This window comes from Colius striatus, chromosome 5 (genome assembly GCF_028858725.1).
Source record: "Colius striatus isolate bColStr4 chromosome 5, bColStr4.1.hap1, whole genome shotgun sequence".
In the NCBI taxonomy this organism is placed as follows: domain Eukaryota; kingdom Metazoa; phylum Chordata; class Aves; order Coliiformes; family Coliidae; genus Colius; species Colius striatus.
In genome coordinates, this window is record NC_084763.1 from 57,714,535 (window position 1) to 57,736,101 (window position 21,567).

Genomic DNA, 21,567 nt, shown 5'->3' on the forward strand with positions numbered 1-21,567 from the left:
ACCCACCCTGCTTCCCCCCTTCCCTCTAGGCGCAGAGGCTGGAGGGGAGAGGCAGAGGCTTTGCGAGGAGGAGGAGGAGGAGGAGGAGGAGGAAGAGGAGGAGGAGGAGGAAAAGATTGCATCAAGAGCAGAACTCTTTTTTTCTTCTTCCCCTCTCTCTCTCTCTCTCTGACAGGAAGCCCTACTCTACCTTAGCCTTGGAAAGAGCCCCTTTTCATAAGCTGAAGGCACCTATTCACAGCCATGGGGCCGTGAGAGAGAAAAAAAAGGCAGCAAGCAACAAACCGACTGTAGAGTTTTTGGTTTGGGGTTGGAGGTTTTTTTTTTCCTCTCTCTCTCTCTCCCTTCTATTTTTTTTTTTACCTCACTCCACAAAATCAGCCAGAAACACACACAGCTCCACTCCCTGAAAACTTGATGCTTTTACCGTCTGCTCCCTGAGAGATCTAGAGAGGAGGTTGGCGTTCAGCGGCTTTACTTCGTCCCCCACCCCCTTTTTCCCTTCCTTGACACGGTTCAAGCCCCTTCCAAATATCCACTGCTACTGCAGGGGAAGGAGGGAAAAAAACAACAGGGGAAGGGGGTTGGAAACTTCCCACCTTGGGTTGATTGCCAAAGTTCCCCCAGCAAGCAGAGAGCTCTGTGTGTGTGTGTGTGTGTGTGTGTGTGTGTTGCATCCTTGTCAGGGTTTCTAGCCCCCTCCCCTCCTCTCTTCTCCTCCTATGTTGAAAAGAAATGATAAGGGGATGGTTGCTGGAGGTTTCTGTGCTTCAATAACCCCCCAAGAGCTTGGCTTGGGGGCAGTGAGGGGGCTTTGTGTCTTCTTCTTTAAATTGGTATTTATTTCCCACCGCCCCCCGTAGCTTTATGAATGAAACCACCCAGCTGAGCTGGGATTAACATCCCTGCCCTGAAACTTTGCAAAACTAGTGGAGTCCAGGTGGGGAAGGAAAAGGGAGGTTGGGGATGGGGGGTGTGGAACAGGGACAGGGATGGAGACAGGACAAGAGGCGGCGGCTCGATGGGCTCCGGGCAGCAGCGGCAGCTCTGCCCCTCCCATCCTCATCATCATCCTCACCCTGATCCCCATCCTCATCCTCACCCTCATCCCCATCCTCATCCCCATCCTCATCTTCATCGTCATCCTCATCCCCATCCCCATCCCCAACCTCATCCTCACTCTCATCCCCATCCTCATCCTCATCTTCATCCTCATCCTCATCTCCATCCTCATCTTCATCCTTGTCCTCACCCTCATTGCCATCCTCACCCTCATCCCCATTCTCATCTTCATCCTCATCCCCGTCCCCATCCCCATCTCCATCCTCATCCTCACCTTCATCCCCATCCTCATCCCCATCCCGGGAGGTCCCGAGCCAGCCCCGGGAGCTGCGATGTCCCCTCCCCGGCTTTCGGAGGCTGCTCCCGGGTACAGAGAATTCTGTGCCCATGCTGCACAGAGCGGAAAGAGAGAGAGAGAGAGAGAAATAGTTAAACCAGAAACGTAAAGCGAAACCCAACAACCCCAAAGCCGAGGATTTCAGAGTATTTCGCGCGGTGAAAAGCGGTTTTGCCTCTGGGGGAGAGAGAAAAAACTACATGGGGGGGAAAAAGGGGAAACAGCTCAAAGAAACTCCTTTGAAAAGGGGGTGTCGGGAGCCATCCTTCAGCCCCACGCTCCCAGGTCCTGCTCAATCGGCTTTTTGAAACTGCAGATCCTCTGAGACAGAGCGGGAGAGAGAGGCAAGAAGGGAAAATATGTATATATATCTCTCCCTATTTGTAAAGTCAAACACACGGCAAGCTGGAAGGCTGGCAGAATAAACCCATTGTGGAGCTGAAACGCGCCGGGATAGAGAAGCAAATCCCTCCCGGCCCCGAGAGCCGCTGTTTGCGAGAAGGTAAATTGCGAAGGGAAAATATTCCCCGAGCTTTCGGCTTGCTTGGTGCTGGGTGGTTTCTTTTTCCCTCTTAACTTTCGACTTTGTTTGCGTGCTGAAAAGAGGAGAGGGGGAGGAGGGGGAGAGAAAGAGCTTTTTTCTCCTTTCCCCCCCCCCCCCCCACCAAACCCCTCTGAAACCTAACAGATAAAATTACTGCATCTAAAAATAAAGCAGTGGTTAAAAGCCTCCCCCACCCTCTCCAATCTCCCACCCCTTCCACCCCTCTCTCGCCTTTTCCCTCCCTCTCTCCCTCCTTCTCTCCCTCCCTCCCTCCCTCCCTCCCTCTCTCTCTCTCTGCCTCTTTCTGTGTGTTTGCGTTTGACAAAGAAATTATTTGAACTTCCCACTGCCTCATAAAAAGGAAATAGAGGAGCAGTTCGGACATATGGATGTGATTTTTGCTGCTCTGAGACAGATGCCCACGGAAAACAAACAGCACCAGGGGCTGCAGCTCTGAGAGGGAGCCGAGTCGCTCCCCTTCACATGGGCTCCTCGCTTGTATTTAGGGAGCTGCCCAGATCTCCAGACATGAGAAAACGAAGCAAAAGACCGGGCTTTCTTGTCATGTGCCTTTTTGGCTAAAACTGTGGAAACAAACAAACAATCAAACACAAATTCTGGAGGGGGGGTGGGGGGGGTGGGGAGGGAAGGAGAAATCATCTGCGAGCGGAGCGCTGGAAGACCTCTCGTCCTTCTACTTCCCTGAGCGAGCTTGGATGCTGGAAGGAGAAGCCTCTTGGATATGGGATCATATCTGGTTTATCACAGTCTGGGTTTGATCCTCTGCTGCTCCGTACTGAGTTCAGTCTACGCTCTGGTGAGTCCCTCAGTCCTTTTTTCTTTGCTCCCTTTCACGTTCCCGAGCGATCTGCGCGGCGCTTTCCTCGATGAGTAATTCGCTGTATCAAGGGGGTTTGAAGGCAAAGCTCTGCAAGGGGGGTTTTTTGAGAGGGGAGGGAAGGTTGCTGGGGTTTGTTTTTTTCAGCCCAGTGGTTTCCTTTGCTGGCAGATAGTGTGTGCACTCAGGCTCAGAGCTGCCACAGCAGATGAAATGAAAATGTCTGTGCTTCCCCAAGAGTTTGAATCACTTTTAAACCCCCTCGGACAGCAACGTGTGCAGTTTGACAGGGGGCTGGGGAAAGCTTTGGGGGGAATCAATTAAAAGACACCTTTTAATAAGCAGAAGGGGCAACTTTTTCTTCTTTCTTTTTCTTTCCCCACCACCCTCCCCAAGATGATCTATTTCATTTGAATTTCATCTCCCTTAATCTGCAAATCTGCTTCACCTCAGCGCAACTGCTGCCTTCCTCTCTGCGACTAAACGTGGAGAGGACCTCAGAGTGCAAGGGCTTGCAGACACTTTACACTCAGGAGCATGAAAGTAATATTAACCCTTTGCTCCTTGGTGCTGGTGTTACTCTGTTCCTTTCCAGAAGGAGCAAAAAGGGCTAAAGTCTGTCAAACTTGCCTTGATAAGGAATGGGCTAAGAGCTACAGACCCCTGCTCTGCAGCCACCAGTGATCTCCAAAGCCCTTCTGCAGAAGTGAAGGGTCATGTCACACAGAATCAGCCACCAGACATGGACTGCATGCTGCTTTGACACGTGCTTTCCTTGCTTTCTCCATCCCTGGAATCGCTGCTACTGCTGCCATTTCTCAGTGCCTTTTGGTATAGGAAGGGTCACAACCACCACCTAAAGTGTTGTCTGCTTTCCATGAGGGATTGGAGATGGATTTGAGATAGAGTAGGCTTCACCCTGACCCTGCCTCCAGCCAGGTTGTCCCTGATTCTCCAGGAACCATCTCCCTGAGCTGTGTCCCCTGGGTTTAGCAGGGACTGCTAGGGACCTTGTGCAGGGCTGGTAGCAGGAGGGCATTTCCCCACACAGCCAGCATTGTGCTAGAGGGAAACATCAATAAATGAGAAGAAGCAGCCCTGCAGAAAACAATCATTGCTGCAGCCCATCCCTGTCTGCTCTACCTCTGAGCCCAAATAAACCTTTCAAAACTCAAAGAAAACTGAGGAAAAAGGGAAGACCACAGGGGGATTTGTTGAGGTTTTAGTGACAGTCGAGGTTTCTCCCTTGTTCTGGGGTTAATGAGCATCTCTGTGACCGTTTCTGACTTTGGGGACATATGGTGAAGGTAAGTCCTGTGGCACCTGCTACCTCCCCCCTCTCCAGAGCCCTGCTGCCACTAAAGCAGCACCAAAACTCCTGCTGTCTTTGGTGTCTCTGCTGGTACTGGTGAAAATCAGCCAGATTGGGAGCTCAGCAAACTTCAGGACTCAGAAAAGACAGGTGAGGCTGCAGAGTTCATCTCCAGTTCCATTCCCAGTTTAATCCCCTTTCCCAGTACATCCCAGTACCCCTAGAAAGTGCAGAGGACCAGGCAATGAACCAAGTGTCAGCTGTCTTGTGGTCTCAGTGGGTGTTTTACTTTTGATAAGCCCATCACCACAGACACTTTGTGATCCCAGGTGAGCTGCTGAGCAGCGCTGGGAGGTGACAGGGACTCCTGACTGGAGCAGCCCCGTGCATCGGCTCATGGTGAGTTGGACCTGGGAATAAATCAGGAACAGCTCTACCAGAACCACAGAGGGGCAAGAAAGCAGGGGAATTTACTGGGAAAAGTTAGAGGAGGAATGCACAAGAGCACTTGCTCTGTTGCATTTGCAAAAGTCTGATCCCCTCCTGCACTGCTTTAGGGTCCTGCTGCCAGAAACCCCTTCAGTTTAATCAAGTGCAGGCTGAAGCACATATTTCAGACACTTCCCTTGCTTATCAAACCCACTATTGACACCTGAAGGAGTTGCCAGAAGCTTTGAAAAGCTGTCCTGACTATTCAAGGGCTGCAGGGATGTCGTGTGTCGCTTCTGGCACCCACTTAGGCAGAATAAGAAGGTCAGCCCCGTGTCACCTCACTGAACAACAACTTGTGAGGCAGGGAGCAACTTGCAGGGTGCCTGGAGTTTCTTTCCCAAACTGGTTTGATTCTTAAATGAGCTTTGACAACAAGGAGTGATTGACTGCATGTTTCAGCATAGTGATGTCTTGGTAGCTACACTGCAAGAAGGGTCATATATACACTTGATATTTTGGCTAGTGGGTCTGAGTGTGCCTTATGTGCTGCCATCAGTAGAAGTCACCACGTGCCTCTCTCTTAGAAGCAGCAAGCACAAAAATCGATGAGAGTAGCTGCAGAAGGATGAGGATGCATGTGCTTAATTTAGACTCAGGCTCTGTGGCTGCTTTTGGGCTCAGCTAAAAGTGGTACCTGCAATTTCACTCCCCTCCTTCCCCCACCCCGTAGAGCAAAGTCGGGAGGATTCCGGCGGATGGAGGCAGCTGACTGCTCCGAGCTTCAGGGCACAACTCTTCTGTCTGAGCCTGGAAGAGTCAGCTCTTGAGAGCTGTGGCCTTAATTGCTGAACTCTTTGCAGCTCAGCTGCTTTGTGTCTGAGAGCTGCCGATGCTGAGATCAGACAGGGCACCACGCATCCTAATCTGAAGCTCTGGCACCCGCTGTTCCATTTGTCAGCGGGCAAAGATGGTGACGATACAGGCGCCTTTTTGCAGCAGGAGTGCTGAAGTAGGGATGAGAAATGGTTTTGTTGGTTGCCTGTGTCACTGGCACATCGTGGGGCAGCTGAATCCTCCACAGCACGAGGGCTGTGGGTCACTGCATTGAGTGCACACCAGGGTGGGAAGTTCAGCACGGGAGTAAATGCCGTGGGAGTGAGTCCTGACAGAGTTAGAAGTGTCCATGCAGAAACTGTGACCTCTCCATGAGCCTGTGGCCATGCAAAATCCATAGTGAGACTGGAGAGCCCTGAGCTTGAGCAGCTGAGAGCAGCAGATCACAGAATCACAGAGTGGTAGGGGTTGAAGGGACCTTTAGAGATCACCCAGTCCACCCCCCCTGCAGAAGCAGGTAGATGGTTGGTCTCAAGGTGGGGTGAAGCACTGGGTGAAGCTCTGCTCTCCTCCAGCTCCCCAGGCAGTCCAGTGAAGCTCTTCCCCCAGCATTTCCCTGGGAATACCCTGATGAACCTCAGCCACAACAGCGAGGGAGATTTCTCTTGTCGGTTGGGTGCTTTGTGCTGAGATCTGCCAGGCTGAGGGGGCAAATTTGGGTTAATGCTGTGATTTGTGCCACACACAGTGGCACGTGGCCTTGCAAACATGGGCTTGGAAAAAGGATGTGTGCAAAAGGGAGCTTTAAATGTAAGGTCCCACATCAGCAGAGCATGAGGGCTGTTAAGATGTAGGCACAAGGGTTTCATTTGAAAGGCACTGCCAGAGCTCCTTGCAGAAAAACCTCCCCATGACCCACCCTCAGTTGGAAGCTTTGCTCTGCTGAGCCCTTTGGTTTTCACTGTGCTGCCTGGCAGCCCCTAACCCAGTTGTGACTGAAGGAGATATTCTGAAGGAGTCATCAGCCACCAGCCATCTGCAGGCATAACCCAACACAGGGACAAAGCTGAGCCACATCACCTGCAGAAGGCTCCCAGGTCCTGTCCCCCAAGGGAAGTGCATCCACACCAGCACTGGTGTTAATCTCAGGTAGGAAAGTCTGGTAGAAACCTGAAAGTTCACGGCAGAGTGATGCACAGGTCACCAGCTGCCCAAGAGCCTGGTGCTGAGGCAGCAAAGCAGCTGCTCAGGGTTTTGCTCTTGGATTTGTTTCCTGTTCTTTTGCTCAGATCCACATCTTCACAGACCGGGAAAGGGAAAGGATTTGAAGCTGAATGATTTATAGCTGGAGGGGAAAGATAATCACATCCTGCCTCAGAGCACAGCCCCTAGTGACAAGAGTAATAGTGATAAAATAATCCTGTGTAGAGATCCTGCAAATCCCAACCAGCTCTCCAACTTCATTCAGCAAAGACAGGCTCCAAGGGCAGGCAAACAATGTCTGACATGCTCTTTCCTCCACACACTCTTGGGAGCCTTCCCACCCCTGCCCATGTTTTCTTGAAAGAGATGATGTTTGGTTATTGTGCCTCAGGATGAGCAGATGTCCCCGACTACAAAACACTCCACCACAAAACACACAGCAAGCAACCCCCCTGTAGCATGGGCTATGATTTCAGCCCCTGTAAGCCAGAGGAAGGTCAGCTGCCTGGTGACAAGTGTGACCTGAGCAGGTTGGGTTTGGGGTGAGCTCCTTGCATGGGGAAGGGGAGAAGCAGCACAGCAACTGGGCACAAAGTGAGGGGGTCAAGGCTGGAGGAAACGAAACCCGAGGTCCCTCGTTCAGGTCGAGGCAGTTGTTGTTTGGTTTCTGGCCTCCTAGAAATAGCCTCAGAGTGGTGCTTTGAGATCAGTGGGATTATTGTGGCGAGGGCAGTGTGTCTGCAGTCCCTGTGAGGGGTAACCCCAACCCAGACAGCTCAAGCAAAGACAGCTGCTGCCCCTGCCACTGCCGTCGGGGGCCCTTTGAAAAGCGATGCTGGGAGGCTGAGCATCGTCCTACAGCTCTGGGTCTCATACTCTCATCTCTTTTCCTGGGCTTGATAAGAGACTCTCCTGGGGTGTAAACATGCTGGCTGGAGGATTTCTCTCTGCTTGGGAAAATGCACAGCTCAGCCTTGGGATCAAATTCAACTGAAAGAAGTCGTAGGATCGTAGAATCATGGAATGGTGGGGGCTGGAAGGGCCCTGCAGAGCTCAGCCAGCCCCAGCCCCTGCTCCAGCAGCTTCCCCTGGCTCAGGGGGCACAGGAACGTGTCCAGGTGGGGTTGGGAACCTCCTGAGCAGGAGCCTCCACACCCTCCCCCTGGGCAGCCTGGGCCAGGCTCCCACTAAACCCTGCAACCCTTCAAAGAGCAAGAGGTGGGAATAACAGAGCTGGACTACAGCTGCCTGTTGCTTAAACACCTCCTGGGAACACCTCCTGTCTCTCCTTGCTGCCCAGCATCTCTATCCTCATCCCACACTGCTGGGAGAGGGTGATGAAGCCCAGTGAGTGCTGAGGTACTCTCAGACTGTGCAGCTCTCTGACCCTCCTGCTGTCACTGGGCTCGTCTCAGCCTTTTGAGCTCTGACCCCTCCAAACCCTCTCCCCCTCTGACTCTGGATCAAAGGGAGAGGGCAGCAGGGATTCCTCATCCTTTGGATGGGCTGTTATTCTGCAGAAAGGCAAGAACTGAGGGGGTCTGATCATCTCCTTAGGGCAAGCTCTGACTGAAAGAACTCATCAGGATCTGTGTTACAGATTAGACCTTATCAGTTATTTTGCCCTGACTTGGAGAATTTGCTTTCTCCCTCTGCATCCTCTTGGCTGTTATAACATCCCTTGGCTACCTCTCCCCAGAACACCTCAGCCTTCAGCTGGCCTTGCAGCAGCCACTCTGCTCAAGATGATCTTTGTGTGGCACCTTTCACGACTTGGAGAGAAATAAATCACCCTTGGGGCTGAAACTCAGCCAGCAGAATACCTGCTGGGTCAGACTGAGCTTTGCTGTCTGCTGTCATAGGAAGAAAACACCCAGACTCGTGCTTGATGGGTCTGGTTTGGCATCCATCCCTTGATTTCCACTGAGGCCAGGCTGACCCTTGCCAGGGATTAGAGGGGCTCTGTGTTTTAAGGGTTTCTTTTCCCTTCAGAGGCTTCAGCTTGGACTGACTTCCAGAAACCTGATTTTTCAAGACAGGAAAAACTGGGACCAATGGCATCTTCTCAGCAGATGGTACTGTGATCCTCCTGTAACACAAATCCCTCTGACAGCATCCAGGTGGTGGTTCAGTTGTTGAAATCTTCTGCAAGGCTGACCTGTCTTTCTGACCCTTTACCCAACCAAGCAGAAAGTGGATTTCTCTGCCCCTTTTTCCTCTCACACATCCCTGCTTCAAGGCATTTCAGCTGCACAGGGATTGTGCCTTTGTCTCCCTTCTTCCCTCCTGACTGTGTGTCCTGTTGTGTGAGCTCATTCAACTCACTGAGCTTGCACAAAACTAACCCAAGCTGGGAAAAGTAACTGTAGGAGAAGGTTTGGAGCTGGGTCAGTGAGTGGCATCAGCACAGTAAAGGCTTGGATGAACCCCAGACACGTGAGGGAGCCACAGAGACAGGGGCAAGAAGGGATGAGCAGCAGGTTTGCCCTGACAGCGTGGCTGTGCAGTCCTGCTACAGTGGTGCAAAGCCCCCCAAACCCTCTGTTTGACAGACCCACACCCCATTCCTGTTGTTCCTCCCACTATTTGGTGATAAATACAGTGTGTACAGCAATCCAGGGTGAGCTCAGTGTAGGCTCTGTCAGATAAGGGCAGCTCATCAAAAGGAGACTTGGCCTTCTCAGGAAAGACCTCCTCCTAGATCAGTGTCTGGGGCAAGGGCTGGAGACAGGACTTGCTGCCTCAGCACTCAAGGCAGGCTGCTTAGCTCATTTTTCACATGGCTGCCCTGCTGCTCATCAGGGTTCCTCGATGTTATCTTCACTGCAGTCTCCCTTCCCCTCTCTCCAAGCATTTCAGTGTATTTATCTCCTTGCTCTTGCCACGCTGAGAGCAAGAAGCTGCTTCCATTGTGTCTGCAAAGGCAGGTTTGAAAGTCACTGGGTGTCCTCAGAAAACCTTCTCTTCACTGAACTTTGGTTTGGGAGCTAAATGTGGGGGAGTAGGGGGGTTTCTGTATATCCTAACAGACAGAGTGGTCTGCAAAAGCTCACCTGTATTTGCTGGGGGTTAAGGGATGAGGCACTTTATATGGTAGGGAACTCCCATCTCTTGGTCACACAGCAGAGAATAAATGATCATTTACCTGATAGTGGGGCTTTTGGGGGACTCTGCTACTGTTTAGGACTACTATGAAGTCATTTAATCTCCTTGGTCTTGCCACACTGAGAGCAAGAAGCTGCTTCCACTGTATCTGCAAAGGCAGGTTTGAAAGTCAGTGTGTTGCCTTGATTTACTTACACCTGCACTGAGCACTCAAGGGGCTGCAGCATCCAAGCCCATCCTGCACCCTAACCACAGGAACGGAGCTGGTAGCAGGCAGAGTGGGACGTTTCCTAACTCAGGAGGGTTTCAGAAGCTAGAAGGACCAGGGAGGTTGGGACTGATGGACCCAGGAGCATCATCTGGACCTGATTCTGCTCACACTTTCCTGCACTGTGCTGTTCTCACCGTGATGACAGCCTGCTCTGTCGCTTCTGTCTCTGGCCTTTCTTTCCCTAGTCTAGGGAGAAAGACAGCAATGTTTTTTAACCAAGCTGGAAGGCACATGGGGCTGCATTCAGATCACTCCTGTAGGCACATGGAAGCCACCAAAAGACATGCAAGACACCAAAAGTGGCTCCTGCTCGGGCTCACTTGCACTCACAGCGTGTCACTGCCGTTCCCCTTCCCCATAACACCTGAGGATGGATTCTAACCCACTTTATTTAGTGATACAGCAGCTCCAGGGGCTCTTGAGACTGCTCAGCCATGGGAAACCACAGCCTGGCTTGCAGAGTAATTAATTCATTGATCTTGTTAATTAAAGCACGTTAGCCTCTTGTTTTGCAAAGGTCCAAATCAAACTCAAAAGGTCAGTGGAAGCAGCAGCCTGATTTCCACGGGCCCCACGTGCCATGTCCATCCGTCCCACTGTTATTGACTAAACCCCTCCCTCCCCTCAATGCCACTTTGACTTTCTTCTCAACTCCCACACCTCAAACCACTTCTCCTTTCAGACACTGAGCAACCAGAGCTAAAGTAGCTCTTGAGACAGGGGCTCTGGCGAGCGATTGCAAGGAAACGACCCCTTTCTCCTGGCTGCACTCTGGAGAGCAGCATCAATAAAGCAACATTAGGTAGTGTAACTGTTTTGTGGTTGGCAATTTCACTCAGCTCAGTAAAAACACAGCAAAAGGATTTCAAAGTGGGAGGGAGCTGGTAAGAGGTGAGACTGCTAAGAGGTGACCAACACACAGAGCTTCAAACTTGGTTGGGACGGGTGGCTTATCAAGAACCATCAGCTCATGAAGAGTTCTGACCTCTCAGAGCTGGCATCCCCAGTGTTTCCCCCGAGCTTGTGTTTTCTTCCAGTGCCTTCAAGGTTACCCTCACTGAGCTGCTTGCTCTAAAATGGCTCTAAAAGGAGATGAGTCCAGGAGCTGAGATTTAACTCACTCATTTGGCTTTCTTGGTGCTCTCAGGCACTTCTTGCTCTGTACATGAAGCAAAGGCACAGAGGACTTGTGGGGAGTGAAAGTGGACTCTGTGCATTTGGAAACGGGGTTTGTTTATATTGTTCTTCCCAGAAAAGGATAAAAGAGAGAGAGATGGCTCCACAGGCACTGAGGTGGAAAGTTTCTCTCAGTCTACACGGTCTTGGTTACTAAACCACATGCCAGTAGGTGGTCAGAGGGGCTGATGCACCATGTCTAATGCAGACATGGCTTGTTTTCACTTGTGCTAAATGAGCAGGACTGTTTATCCAGGCCAGCCACTGGATGGGGACAAAGCAGGATAACAGGGCTTGGCTTCAATTGTCAGCAAGTGTCTCATCTCAGAGCTGTCCCATATCCTCAGCTGCAGAGCATCCCACCACAGACCATCTGTGGCTGTACCCCACAGAACCTGGGTGGGCCTTGAGGTCTTATTTCCTCATCTGACAAAGGCAGAGGGGTTGGTACAAAGCTGCTGTGTGTGTGTGTGTATGTGTGTGGGTATAACTATGGCTCTGACTCACGTCGTAGCATTGTTACACAGTCTCGGAGCATCCCACCGTAGGATCCCACTGCACAGCACCAGCTTCATCTCCAGTTCCTTCCCCACCATGCCTGGTGCCTCTCTGTCAGCCTTTCAGCACCACAATGAAGCGTGTTTGCTGTTGTTTTGGGGTTTGTTTTCTCGTCTGGTTGCCGGGATCAGAATTTCTCTGCGATTTGCCGTAACCTCATCATAGAAACCACAAAGCTCAAGGGGCCAGAGCCTTCTGCTGGAGTAAATCAGTGGTGTTCCTGTGGAGTGCAGAAGGGCCAAGAGAGCCTCATCTGATGTCAATCAGTCTACCACTGCAGGGAAATCAGGAGAGAGCAGGAGGGTAAATTGGAGATGCCCAAGTGGCACGTGCTAGTCGTGGGCTGCTGGCCCTGGGATGCATCTGCATGGGAAGAGGGAGGATTCTGCACATTGAGAGATTTGGGTCAGATGACAACACCCCCTCCAGGTTCCAAACACTCCTCCAAACCATGTTCAGCCATGCTTCAGTAGCTTCTCTTGTGGCTGGCTGCCTTGTGCAATTAATGCCTTCTTGAAAGCATTTAAAACAAGAGCAATTTGGGGAGAGATCTGAGGCAGAGGGAGGAGTGTCGCTCTTGTTTCTGGCTGTGGTGGTGCTGGGGAAGGATGATCATCATGCTGGCAGGGCTGGGTTTTTCAAACCACAGGATAGGGCTGAATTCCACTGGGGATTTGGGCCTTTTCTTAAAGGATACCAATCATGATGTCTGAATCTCTTGAGATCTGAGCAAGTGTAGCCCCAGTGCTGAGAGCAGACAGTGCAACAGAGGATTGGGGTTTTTTTCCTCTGCTCCCACCCAAACTTTTTATGCTGGTTTTGGCCTTCCATCCCTCAGTGCCATTGACAATGTCTGTGTGATCAGCAAATTGGAACTTAAGTGCATTTCACACACATTTGGTAGGGCTGGGAGTGTGAAATCAGGCCATTCCAAACTCACAGCTACTGCACACACTCCTCATTTACTCTGGCATCAGCCAAAGATGACTCAGGTTTATGGAGGAGCAGAGGGAGGGGCGAGTGCTTCAGCTGGTGAAAATGGAACAGAGTCAGCCCTTGTTTTGCACCCAGGAAAGGATCCATCCCTGGTTTCGTGCCAATAAGTCTGAGCACATGGAAGGTCTCAGTAGGGACCCATGCGGGCACGTGCTTGGCTGACCTGACTCAGCACTTCCCCAGCTGATAAGGGCTGTGAGTTACTCAGATAAGCAGAAAAGTGGCCAAGACAAAGGGTGAACTGACTGAGCTGGATGGAGGAGAGGCCTGAGGTAGGGTAAGGGTAGACAGCTCAGGTGGATCCCTGCATCCCTCCCTCTGGCAGTTTCTGCTGGAGCGGAGGGGAATCAGCCATCCCTCCTGCAACTGCACCGCACCAAATCTGCTGCGTGGAGGCTGCCAGCATCATCCCTGGGAGCACAGATGGGGGAGGGTCCATAGGATGTGGACAGAAACTTAGCAGGCAAGCACACAACTCCTTTCCCAGCCTGGTGCCTAACTCCTTCTACTGTTCTGTCAGTGTGAGCCCTCATTACCAGCACTGCTAGTCCTCCAGAAGAACCAATTACCCATTGTCTCGCTGCTGTGGCAGTAGCTTTTGCATCTCTTCTGGATTTCCTTATTCATCACTTTCCTTTTGGCTTCTTAGTATCACCATTCTTCCTTCCCCTGCTGCTGGCTTTAAGCTCTCAGCTTTGAAAACAGGCATCTAAAGTGAAATGGAAGAATACTCTGTTGGGAAACACCTTCTTAGGTACTTCGGTACTTCTCAGGTTGGGAAGCCCTATGTTGCTTCCTGGCAAGCCTACAGGACAATGCAAAGAAGGATGGACTGGGGAGAGAAAGCTGTTTGACCCACAAAATCCCAGCATTTTGTGTCTCCTCTTCCAGCTGTGCTGGGGAAAAGGAGTGTGACAGACACTGAAGAGGGTCCCACACCTCCTACAGATCACTTGTTCACAGCTGAAAACGAGGTGCTCAGGAAAGCAAAGCTGATACCTCTGGCTTGTTGGGATACAAAGAGGATATTTCCAGTGGAGACTGGAGATAAAACCATTTTGAGGAGGATCCAAGCTTTTAGCTTACAGCCTTGGGTTGGTATTGGAACCCTGGAACAGGGCAGGGGTATGTACAAGCATATAGGGAGGGAATATGTCCCATCCCAAGGGCTTTGATAGGGCAAGAGGTGCTTTTTTAACAGCTCAAAGGAAAGGAAGCATTGAAGGTTCCTCCAGTCCAGGGAGAAGGGTAGACAAGAGAGGAGAGATTTTGACACTGCCTAAAGAAGCTCTCAGCTGACAGGGCTTTGCCTTTAATGATACAAAGAGTAGGCAAGGCAGGGATGCTGCTTTCCTGCAATCCTCCACGCTGTTCTCACTGCCAGCGTGCTCCCTGCCATTGCTTTAGCTCTTAGCAGCCTGCAATTTCATGCTTTGGCCCATTTCAGGTGTAGGAGGTGGTTTGGATGAGACCACACTGCTTTGGGAAAGAGATGCTGTAGGCACAACAAGAGATGTTGTGGGTATGGTCAAAGGGGACAGAGAACAGGAGGCAGCTGATTTCTTTTTCTCACGTGGCTTGTGGTCCCAAAGGAGGGATCCCACACTGCAGCACATCCCACTCCCTGGCTGGTCCCTGCTACAGCCACACCAACAGCCTCGAAACAGGGGTCTTTTGGGACTCCCACCCACCACCTGACACGCTTGGAGTGTGGGGATGCTCCTGTCCCAAGGGAAGATGCACAGATGCCCCACTGTAGTGTGCTTTAGGGTGGATTTGGCCTCTTGCAATGGGTCACAGCCTGTGCTTTCCACTCCAGAGACCTTCCCCCTCCCTCCCCTCCCACTCTTGCCCAGGAATGAGCAGCCACAGCAGCTTTTCTCCCATGGTTCTGAGGCCATGGCTGCCCTCAGCTCCAGATGGGCAGCATGTCAAACTCTCCAGCCTCTCCCTTCCATACTCAGCAAAAGGAGGAGACAAGAGAGATGCCAGAGGTGACTGGCTGGAGCTGGGAGGACGTCATGCCCCAGAGCTGCCTGCACCTCACTGAGGGCTTAATGTGCCCTAATCACAGAGGTGGCCTTGTTGTAGCAGCACCCCAGCCATGCACAGCTCCCAGGACTGCTGGCAGCTCCCTGCCCACGGCTCCTGACCCGTGGTTATTTTGGAACAGATCTCCCTTCCCCTCCAGCTAAAGGGAGAGGGGTCTGAGGGGAGGAGGGGAGAGGGCAGGGAGGGGGGTGGTGTCCTGTCTTGGCTACCGATGCTGCCGCCCCTATCAGGCTGTGAATCGGGACATTAATCAGTGTTCTGGGGCTTGGGACAGGGTCAGATACCTGTGGTTTGAGGTGTGCTGGCAGGGCTCAGCTTCAGCAGAGTCATAATACCACACACTGCTCATGAAAGAGTGGAGCTGCCGTGGGACGGGCTGGGGAGGCAGCTGCTGATGGAGGTGGGAAAGGAAAGCAGAAGGGCAGAGGAAAAGAAAGAGAGAGAAAGAGAAGAAAGAGAGAGAGAAGAAAGAGAGGGTGAAAGTAAGAAAGAAAGAGAGAAAGAAAGAGAGAGAAAGGGAAGGGGAAAGGGAAAGGGAAAGGGAAAGGGAAAGGGAAAGGGAAAGGGAAAGGGAAAGGGAAAGGGGAAGGGAAAGGGGAAGGGGAAGGGGAAGGGGAAGGGGAAGAGGAAGAGGAAGAGAGAGAGAGAAAGAGAAATAGAAAGAGAAAGAGAAAGAGAAAGAGAAAGAGAAAGAGAAAGAGAAAGAGAAAGAGAAAGAGAAAGAAGGTGAAAGTGGAATTGAAAGATAATTTGAGAGGGAAAGTGAATGTGAAAGAGAAAGTGAGGGGGCAGTGAAAGAGAAGGAGCAAGTGAAAAAGAGAAAGTGAAAGCAAAAGAGAAAGAGATAGAGAAAGGGAAAGGGAAAGAGAGAGAGAAAGAGAAAGAGAAAGAGAAAGAGAAAGAGAAAGAGAAAGAGAGAGAGAGAGAGAAAGAGAAAGAGAGAGAGAGAGAAAGAGAAAGAGAAAGAGAAAGAGAAAGAGAAAGAGAAAGAGAAAGAGAAAGAGAAAGAGAAAGAGAAAGAGAAAGAGAAAGAGAAAGAGAAAGAGAAAGAGGAGACAATGATGCTGTGTTTGTGGAGCAGTGGTCAGTGGCATCAGCAGGATGTTCTCAAGGGCTCCCTGGTTTCCATGAACACTCTCTGCTCCAAATGTATTTTCCCACTTGATGCCAACAATTCACCTTGTCAGTCATTTCTTCTCTGCCACACAAGGAAAAACCCCTCTTCAGCCTCTGCAGTGCAATGGACATCTCGTTCTCCTCCTGGTTGAGAGAAGCCTGCAGGTTGCAGTCAGTGGTGCAGCAAAGGACACTCTGCCTTACATTGAATGATTACAAGAGGAGGATATACCCACAGTATACCTCACAGTCCTAAAGCATGTCTGGCTGCCCATGTCCTTAAAGGCTAGGGGCAAATGAGTTAGAAAACACTGTTATCTTGTTCCTGTGTGTCCTGCAGCAAATGATCCTCTGTTTGTCCTACAAATGCTGATGTCTGGTATCTCTCCTGTGCCTCCCCCCAGGAGTCACTAATAAAGATCCATTGGCTTGAGAGTGGTGGCTGGTTTTGCTGTGGGCAAGCAGCCAAAAAGAACATCTTCCTGCCTTCCCCCTCCAGTATCCATTGTGTGAATCACCTAGTGTCTCGTTTCAGATGGGGCTTTACTTTCAGTTGCCAAGGCATGGATGGGAGCATGTGCACAGAGATGTGCATCTCATGGGCACTCTGGCTACAGCAGCTCCTTCAGAGGTGTTTGGCACCAGCACAGCAATAGTGGATGATCTGAAGGGAAAATGAGGCTGGGGTTGGTGTTCCCCAGGGGCTGCTTGCCCTTGTAGAGGATGGAGCCTGGCCAAGAGAAGCTTTCTGCTTTCTCATTGCCTCTTGCTGCAAATCAACCCGAGATGGGAGGGAAGTGGGCTGTGAAGGAGTCTCAGTTAATGGATTTGAGAGGTTACAAGGGGAACTGTGCACGCCAGCGTTGTGGTTTCAGCAGCCACTCTGAAGTAACTGTCTTCCCTCTCCCCCTGCATCTGAGTGCTCGTGGGTATCGTGTCAGGCTCCAAGCCTGCTGAGCACGATGAGTTTGTGCAGGCTATCAGTTTGCTTTCTCCATGTCTGTCTCCTGTTTCTTCCTATTTCTCATACACAAAAGTCTGTGAAACTCTTGAATTTTCAGGAGGGGAGGCCTCTGGGAGCCTTTGGCTGAAACATCCCTCCCTCATGCTGTTCTTTAGTATGCAAATGCACATTTCACCTTTGCCAGAAAGCTGCATGATGACCAGAGGTAGAGAAGGGTTCAAGTATGAGCATATAAATGGATGGAAGCACCATTAATATGACATTGACAATGGTTTTGGGCTATACTGCAGGGCTCTGGGACACAAACCAGTCTGCCCTGAAGAAAGGCCATGGAAGAACATTTAATAGCTGTGTGTCACAAACCTTCTTTTGCCTTCATTTGGGGCTGGTGGTGTTCACCACAATCAGAGGCCAGGATGTTAGGATTCAAGATCAAGGGTACCACAGCCAAGCATGGCTCTGCAGCTCCTTCAGGCAGAGCTCAGGGACCTGCCAGAGCATTTAATGTGATGTAGTCACGGGAGTTCAAAGACTCCAGCAAATTCCAGAGCTCTTTTAAAGGAGAAAAATGCTTTGCCCACAGGAGAAAATCCAGCACTAGTCCACCAACACATCAAACTGTGAGCTAGCACTGGGGTCTCTGCTTTGAATAACCTCTTCCATAAGAAAGCCTGCTTCAGTCACTGCAAGTCCTCTCTGCCACAGCATCTTGCAGCCAAGAATCTGTGCTGCATGAGTGTCTCAAACCTGCCACCTCCTGATTTCAGCTGATGTCCCACAGCTGCATTGTCACTCCACAGCTCCTGCAGCCAGGCTCTGGTGATGCTGTTAGGAACTATCCACCTCCCTCCCTGGAAAGACTCAGTGGGCTTCAGAGTCTTCCTCAGGCCATAGGGATGTGCTTAGTCTGTACCTACCAAGGAACTGTCAGAACAGCCTCCATCAAGCTGCTGAGGACACACTGGAAGATTTTGGGCTCAAAGGTCATGCATCTGCCCTGTGCATCCCTTTGGTTCATTGCTGCTGAGCAGCCTCCTCACTCTTAGATAACAGAGTCCAGGAATAATGTTTTCTCATATGTCCAGTGTAGGAGGTGACTTTGTCCCACCCTGTCAGGCAATGACTCATGGTCAGCTCTTGCTTGGGTTTCCACAGGCTCATGAAGCTACTGCAGTGGCCCTCAGGTCACTGGGTTCCCTGTTCACAGTCCATAGCTGCCAGCCTATGTCCAGCATGCCTGTATGTTGGAGAATCCCCTCCAGCAACTGCCTGAGACCCCCCCCAGTCCCACTCAGAACACAGCCACAACACTGCAAGCCACATCCTCAGCATCAAAGGCTGGCAAATCACAGCTCCTCTACTTTTTACTCTGCCTGTGTGGATTCAAGGTTGAGGCTTTGAGAGGTTCCACATACTACATCAGAGAAGATAAGAGAAGCCTTTAACTGTGTCTGGAGGCATTCATAAACCCAGCATTCTTTGGTTGCCATAAATCTCCTTATCACAATCACAAAGGTCATTGGCTCAGGCTCCCATCTGTGTCCTGAGCTGGCCCAAGAGCAGCAGAGAACTCATGATCTGGGAGGCTCAGAAGACGTCTAGTCTAGAGGAGATCAAGGGGACACATGGTTGCAGCCTTCCAACACATAAAAGGCTTTAGCACAGAGGAATGGGGAGAAAAACATGTTCCTCATGTCCCTGGGGGATAGGAGGTGATGACCTTAGATTGCAGCAAAGGAAGTGTCTGCAGGAGCTCTGTAACAGAGGATGGCAGGGCAGGGAAGCAGAGTGGCTCGTGAAGGGAGACAGACACTGGGAGTTTCTAAAGCAGCTCCAGCACCTCACCAAAGCAATTACAACACAGCTCACCCTGCATATGGCTAAGAAAATGTACACAGTCCTTCCCACCAGACCTGACTTTTTAACAGGTTCAGCAGTGACATGATTGTCCCAAAGACCTCCCAGCCTACCACCTCCACCTTCCTCTCCATACCCCAGACATCTTTGGTTTCACCTCCCTTCTCTAAGGCAATTTCCCAGCAGAGGACACATTAAAGAAACCTGATCACAATCTTCAGAAAGCCTGGAGATAATCCTCCCTGCACACAACTGACTTTCAGAGGAGGGAAGGAAGCAAACAGCATGTCCTAAATAAATCACCATCTTCTTAGTGTGGTCCTGGAAGGGGTTTTTTTTGCAAGATGCTGGTGATGACTGGAGGTTGAGGTGAGCTGACTTGCTATTGTAACAGTCTCAGTGCACAATGGCAGCCCTCTAGGACAGGGGAGCCCATCAGTCTGGGTAGAGCTATCTAATGGAGTAAGAGATTGTAAGAGGTTGCTGGAACAGGCTGCCCAGATGGGCTGTGGAGGCTCCTTCTCAGGAGACAGCTGGATGAGTTCCTGTGTGCCCTGCTCTAGGTGGTGCTGCTCTGGCAGGGGGTTGCACTGGATGAGCTTTGCAGGTCCTTTCCAACCCTTGGGATTCTGTGGTTCTGTGATTGCTGGTTCCTGTCTGAAAGCAGATATCTGGGCTGTTAACAAAACCTTCCTTTCTCAAGCAGAACAAAAGCAATTTGCCTCCAGTGAGGCTGGGTTGCCTTTGTTGTGTAACTGTCAGTGGTCTCTGAGTTTAACTGTGTAATTACATTCTCCACAGCTGGCTTCAGTTCAATGAGTCTCTTATTCACAGCCCCATAGCTGCCAGGCACTTGCACAGCATCCCAATATCCTAAAGATACCCTTCAGTGTCCCAAGGAAGCATGTGTGCATCAATGTGTGCAATCCATGGAGCAGACTCCCACCTCTCTTTGTGCTCAAAGTGGCCAAGAAGCCAATGGCAGCCTGGGGGCATCCAGCAGAGTGTGGGCAGCAGGGCCAGGGAGGTTGTGCTGCCCCTCTGCTCTGCCCTGCTGAGGCCTCAGCTGGAGCCCTGTGCCCAGTGCTGGGCTCCCCAGCTGCAGACAGACAGGGAACTGCTGCAGAGAGGCCAGGGAGGGCTCCCAAGGTGCTGAGGGGATGGAACACGTGTGTGAGGAGGAAAGGCTGCGGGAACTGGGGCTGTTGAGCCTGGGGAAGAGAAGCCTGAGCTCAGGGGGATCTCATGAAAGCTTACAAGTATTTAAAAGGTTTCTGTCAAGTGGATGGGGCAGCACTTTTCTTCCTGTTGTCTCAAGTGACAGGACAAGGGGTGATGGACACAAGCTGGAACACAAGAACTTCCACCTAAACACAAGGAATAACTTCTCTGCTGTAAGGCTGAGGGAGCCCTCTGCACTGAACTGGCACCAGTTCTGCTCCCTTGGCCACCAGTGCTCCCTGGACACATCCCCTGTCATGCATCTGCCTAGTCCTGTGCACCATCCATCCTGTCATGCATCTGCCTAGTCCTGTGCACCATCCATCCTGTCATGCATCTGCCTGGTCCTGTGCACCATCCATCCTGTCATGCATCTGCCTAGTCCTGTGCACCATCCATCCTGTCATGCATCTGCCTAGTCCTGTGCACCATCCATCCTGTCATGCATCTGCCTGGTCCTGTGCACCATCAATCCTGTCATGCATCTGCCTAGTCCAGTGCACCATCCATCCTGTCATGCATCTGCCTAGTCCTGTGCACCATCCATCTGGTTACCTACTCAATGAGTACATGGGCAGTGCAACCTTACTGTCTTCTCAGCCTAATTAATGCTCCCTCTCCTCTTTTCCTCCTTTTTAAGTGCTCTTGTTACAGTCTACCCAGGACACACTGGGATGCTGCCTTTCACAGAGCTCCCAGGAGGCAGAGCACATCAATGTTTAATTCCATTTCCTTGCCTTCATCTAATAGCTTAAAGCACCTAAAAAAAAGGCTGAAGACTGGAAAGAGACACATTTGCTAATACCCAGAAGGGTGGGAAATACCCTGATAGTGTCTGTTTCTGTCTGCCTTGCAGGGAGAGTGCATTGGCTTCTTGTAAGAGTCATCAGCTCTGAAAATGGACTCAGCCTTCAGAGCAGTGACATTTCTGTGCCACGCTCTTTAATGCCCAGGCTCCTGCACGTGGGCTCTGGTGGCTGCAGGAAGAAGTGGGGCAAATGCAAAGAATCACTTCAGTTGGAAAAGACCTTCAACGTCATTGGGTCCAACTCCTCACCTCACCCTGCCACAGCCAGCACTGACCCACAGCACCTCAGCCCCACGGCTCTGGGATCCCTCCAGGGCTGGGCACTCCCCCAGCTCCCTGGGCAGCCTGGCACAGGGGTCACACCCCTCTCAGGGAAACAGTTCTGCCTCAGCTCCAGCCTCAGCCTCCCCTGGGGCAACCTGAGGCCGTTTCTTCTTGTCCTGTCACTTGGGAGCAGAGACAGACCCCCAGCTCACTGCAGCCTCCTGTCAGGGAGTGTCAGAGAGTGCTGCTGTCTGCCCTCAGCCTCCTCTTCTCCAGGCTCAACACCCCCATTCCCTCAGCCCCTCCTCCATCTCCAGTGTCTGGCTCTGGCCATGCTCCAGCTTCTCCATGCCTGTCTTGCAGTGAGAAGCCCCCAGAAGTTCACATATGAGTGGGACTCCTTGCCACAGGATGCTCTAAAGATGTCTTTGTGGCCATGCAGCTGAGCCCATCTCTCCCCAGCAGCTATGTGCTTGACTTCCCCATGGAGTGGGCTGAACTGAGCTGGCAGGACAGGGTGTCTCCTTGGGGCCATGGAGCTAAAGCTGCCACCCCAGCCTGGCCTCAGGTTCTCTGATTTCTGCAGTTAAACGCTCTGGTTCCCACACCAGACACTC

The 21,567-nt window shown here is 51.4% G+C and overlaps 1 protein-coding gene across 1 annotated transcript in view; it reads left to right on the forward strand.

Moving 5' to 3' along the window:
* Positions 1 to 2,667: 2,667 nt before the first annotated feature.
* The window catches only part of PTH1R (parathyroid hormone 1 receptor), a 98,033-nt gene continuing 79,133 nt past the window's right edge, over positions 2,668 to 21,567 (forward strand). Inside the window, exon 1 of the mRNA XM_061996638.1 lies at positions 2,668 to 2,760. Coding sequence (XP_061852622.1) covers positions 2,686 to 2,760 — 75 coding nt within the window. The 5' untranslated portion in view covers positions 2,668 to 2,685. The remainder of the gene's footprint in view (positions 2,761 to 21,567) is intronic.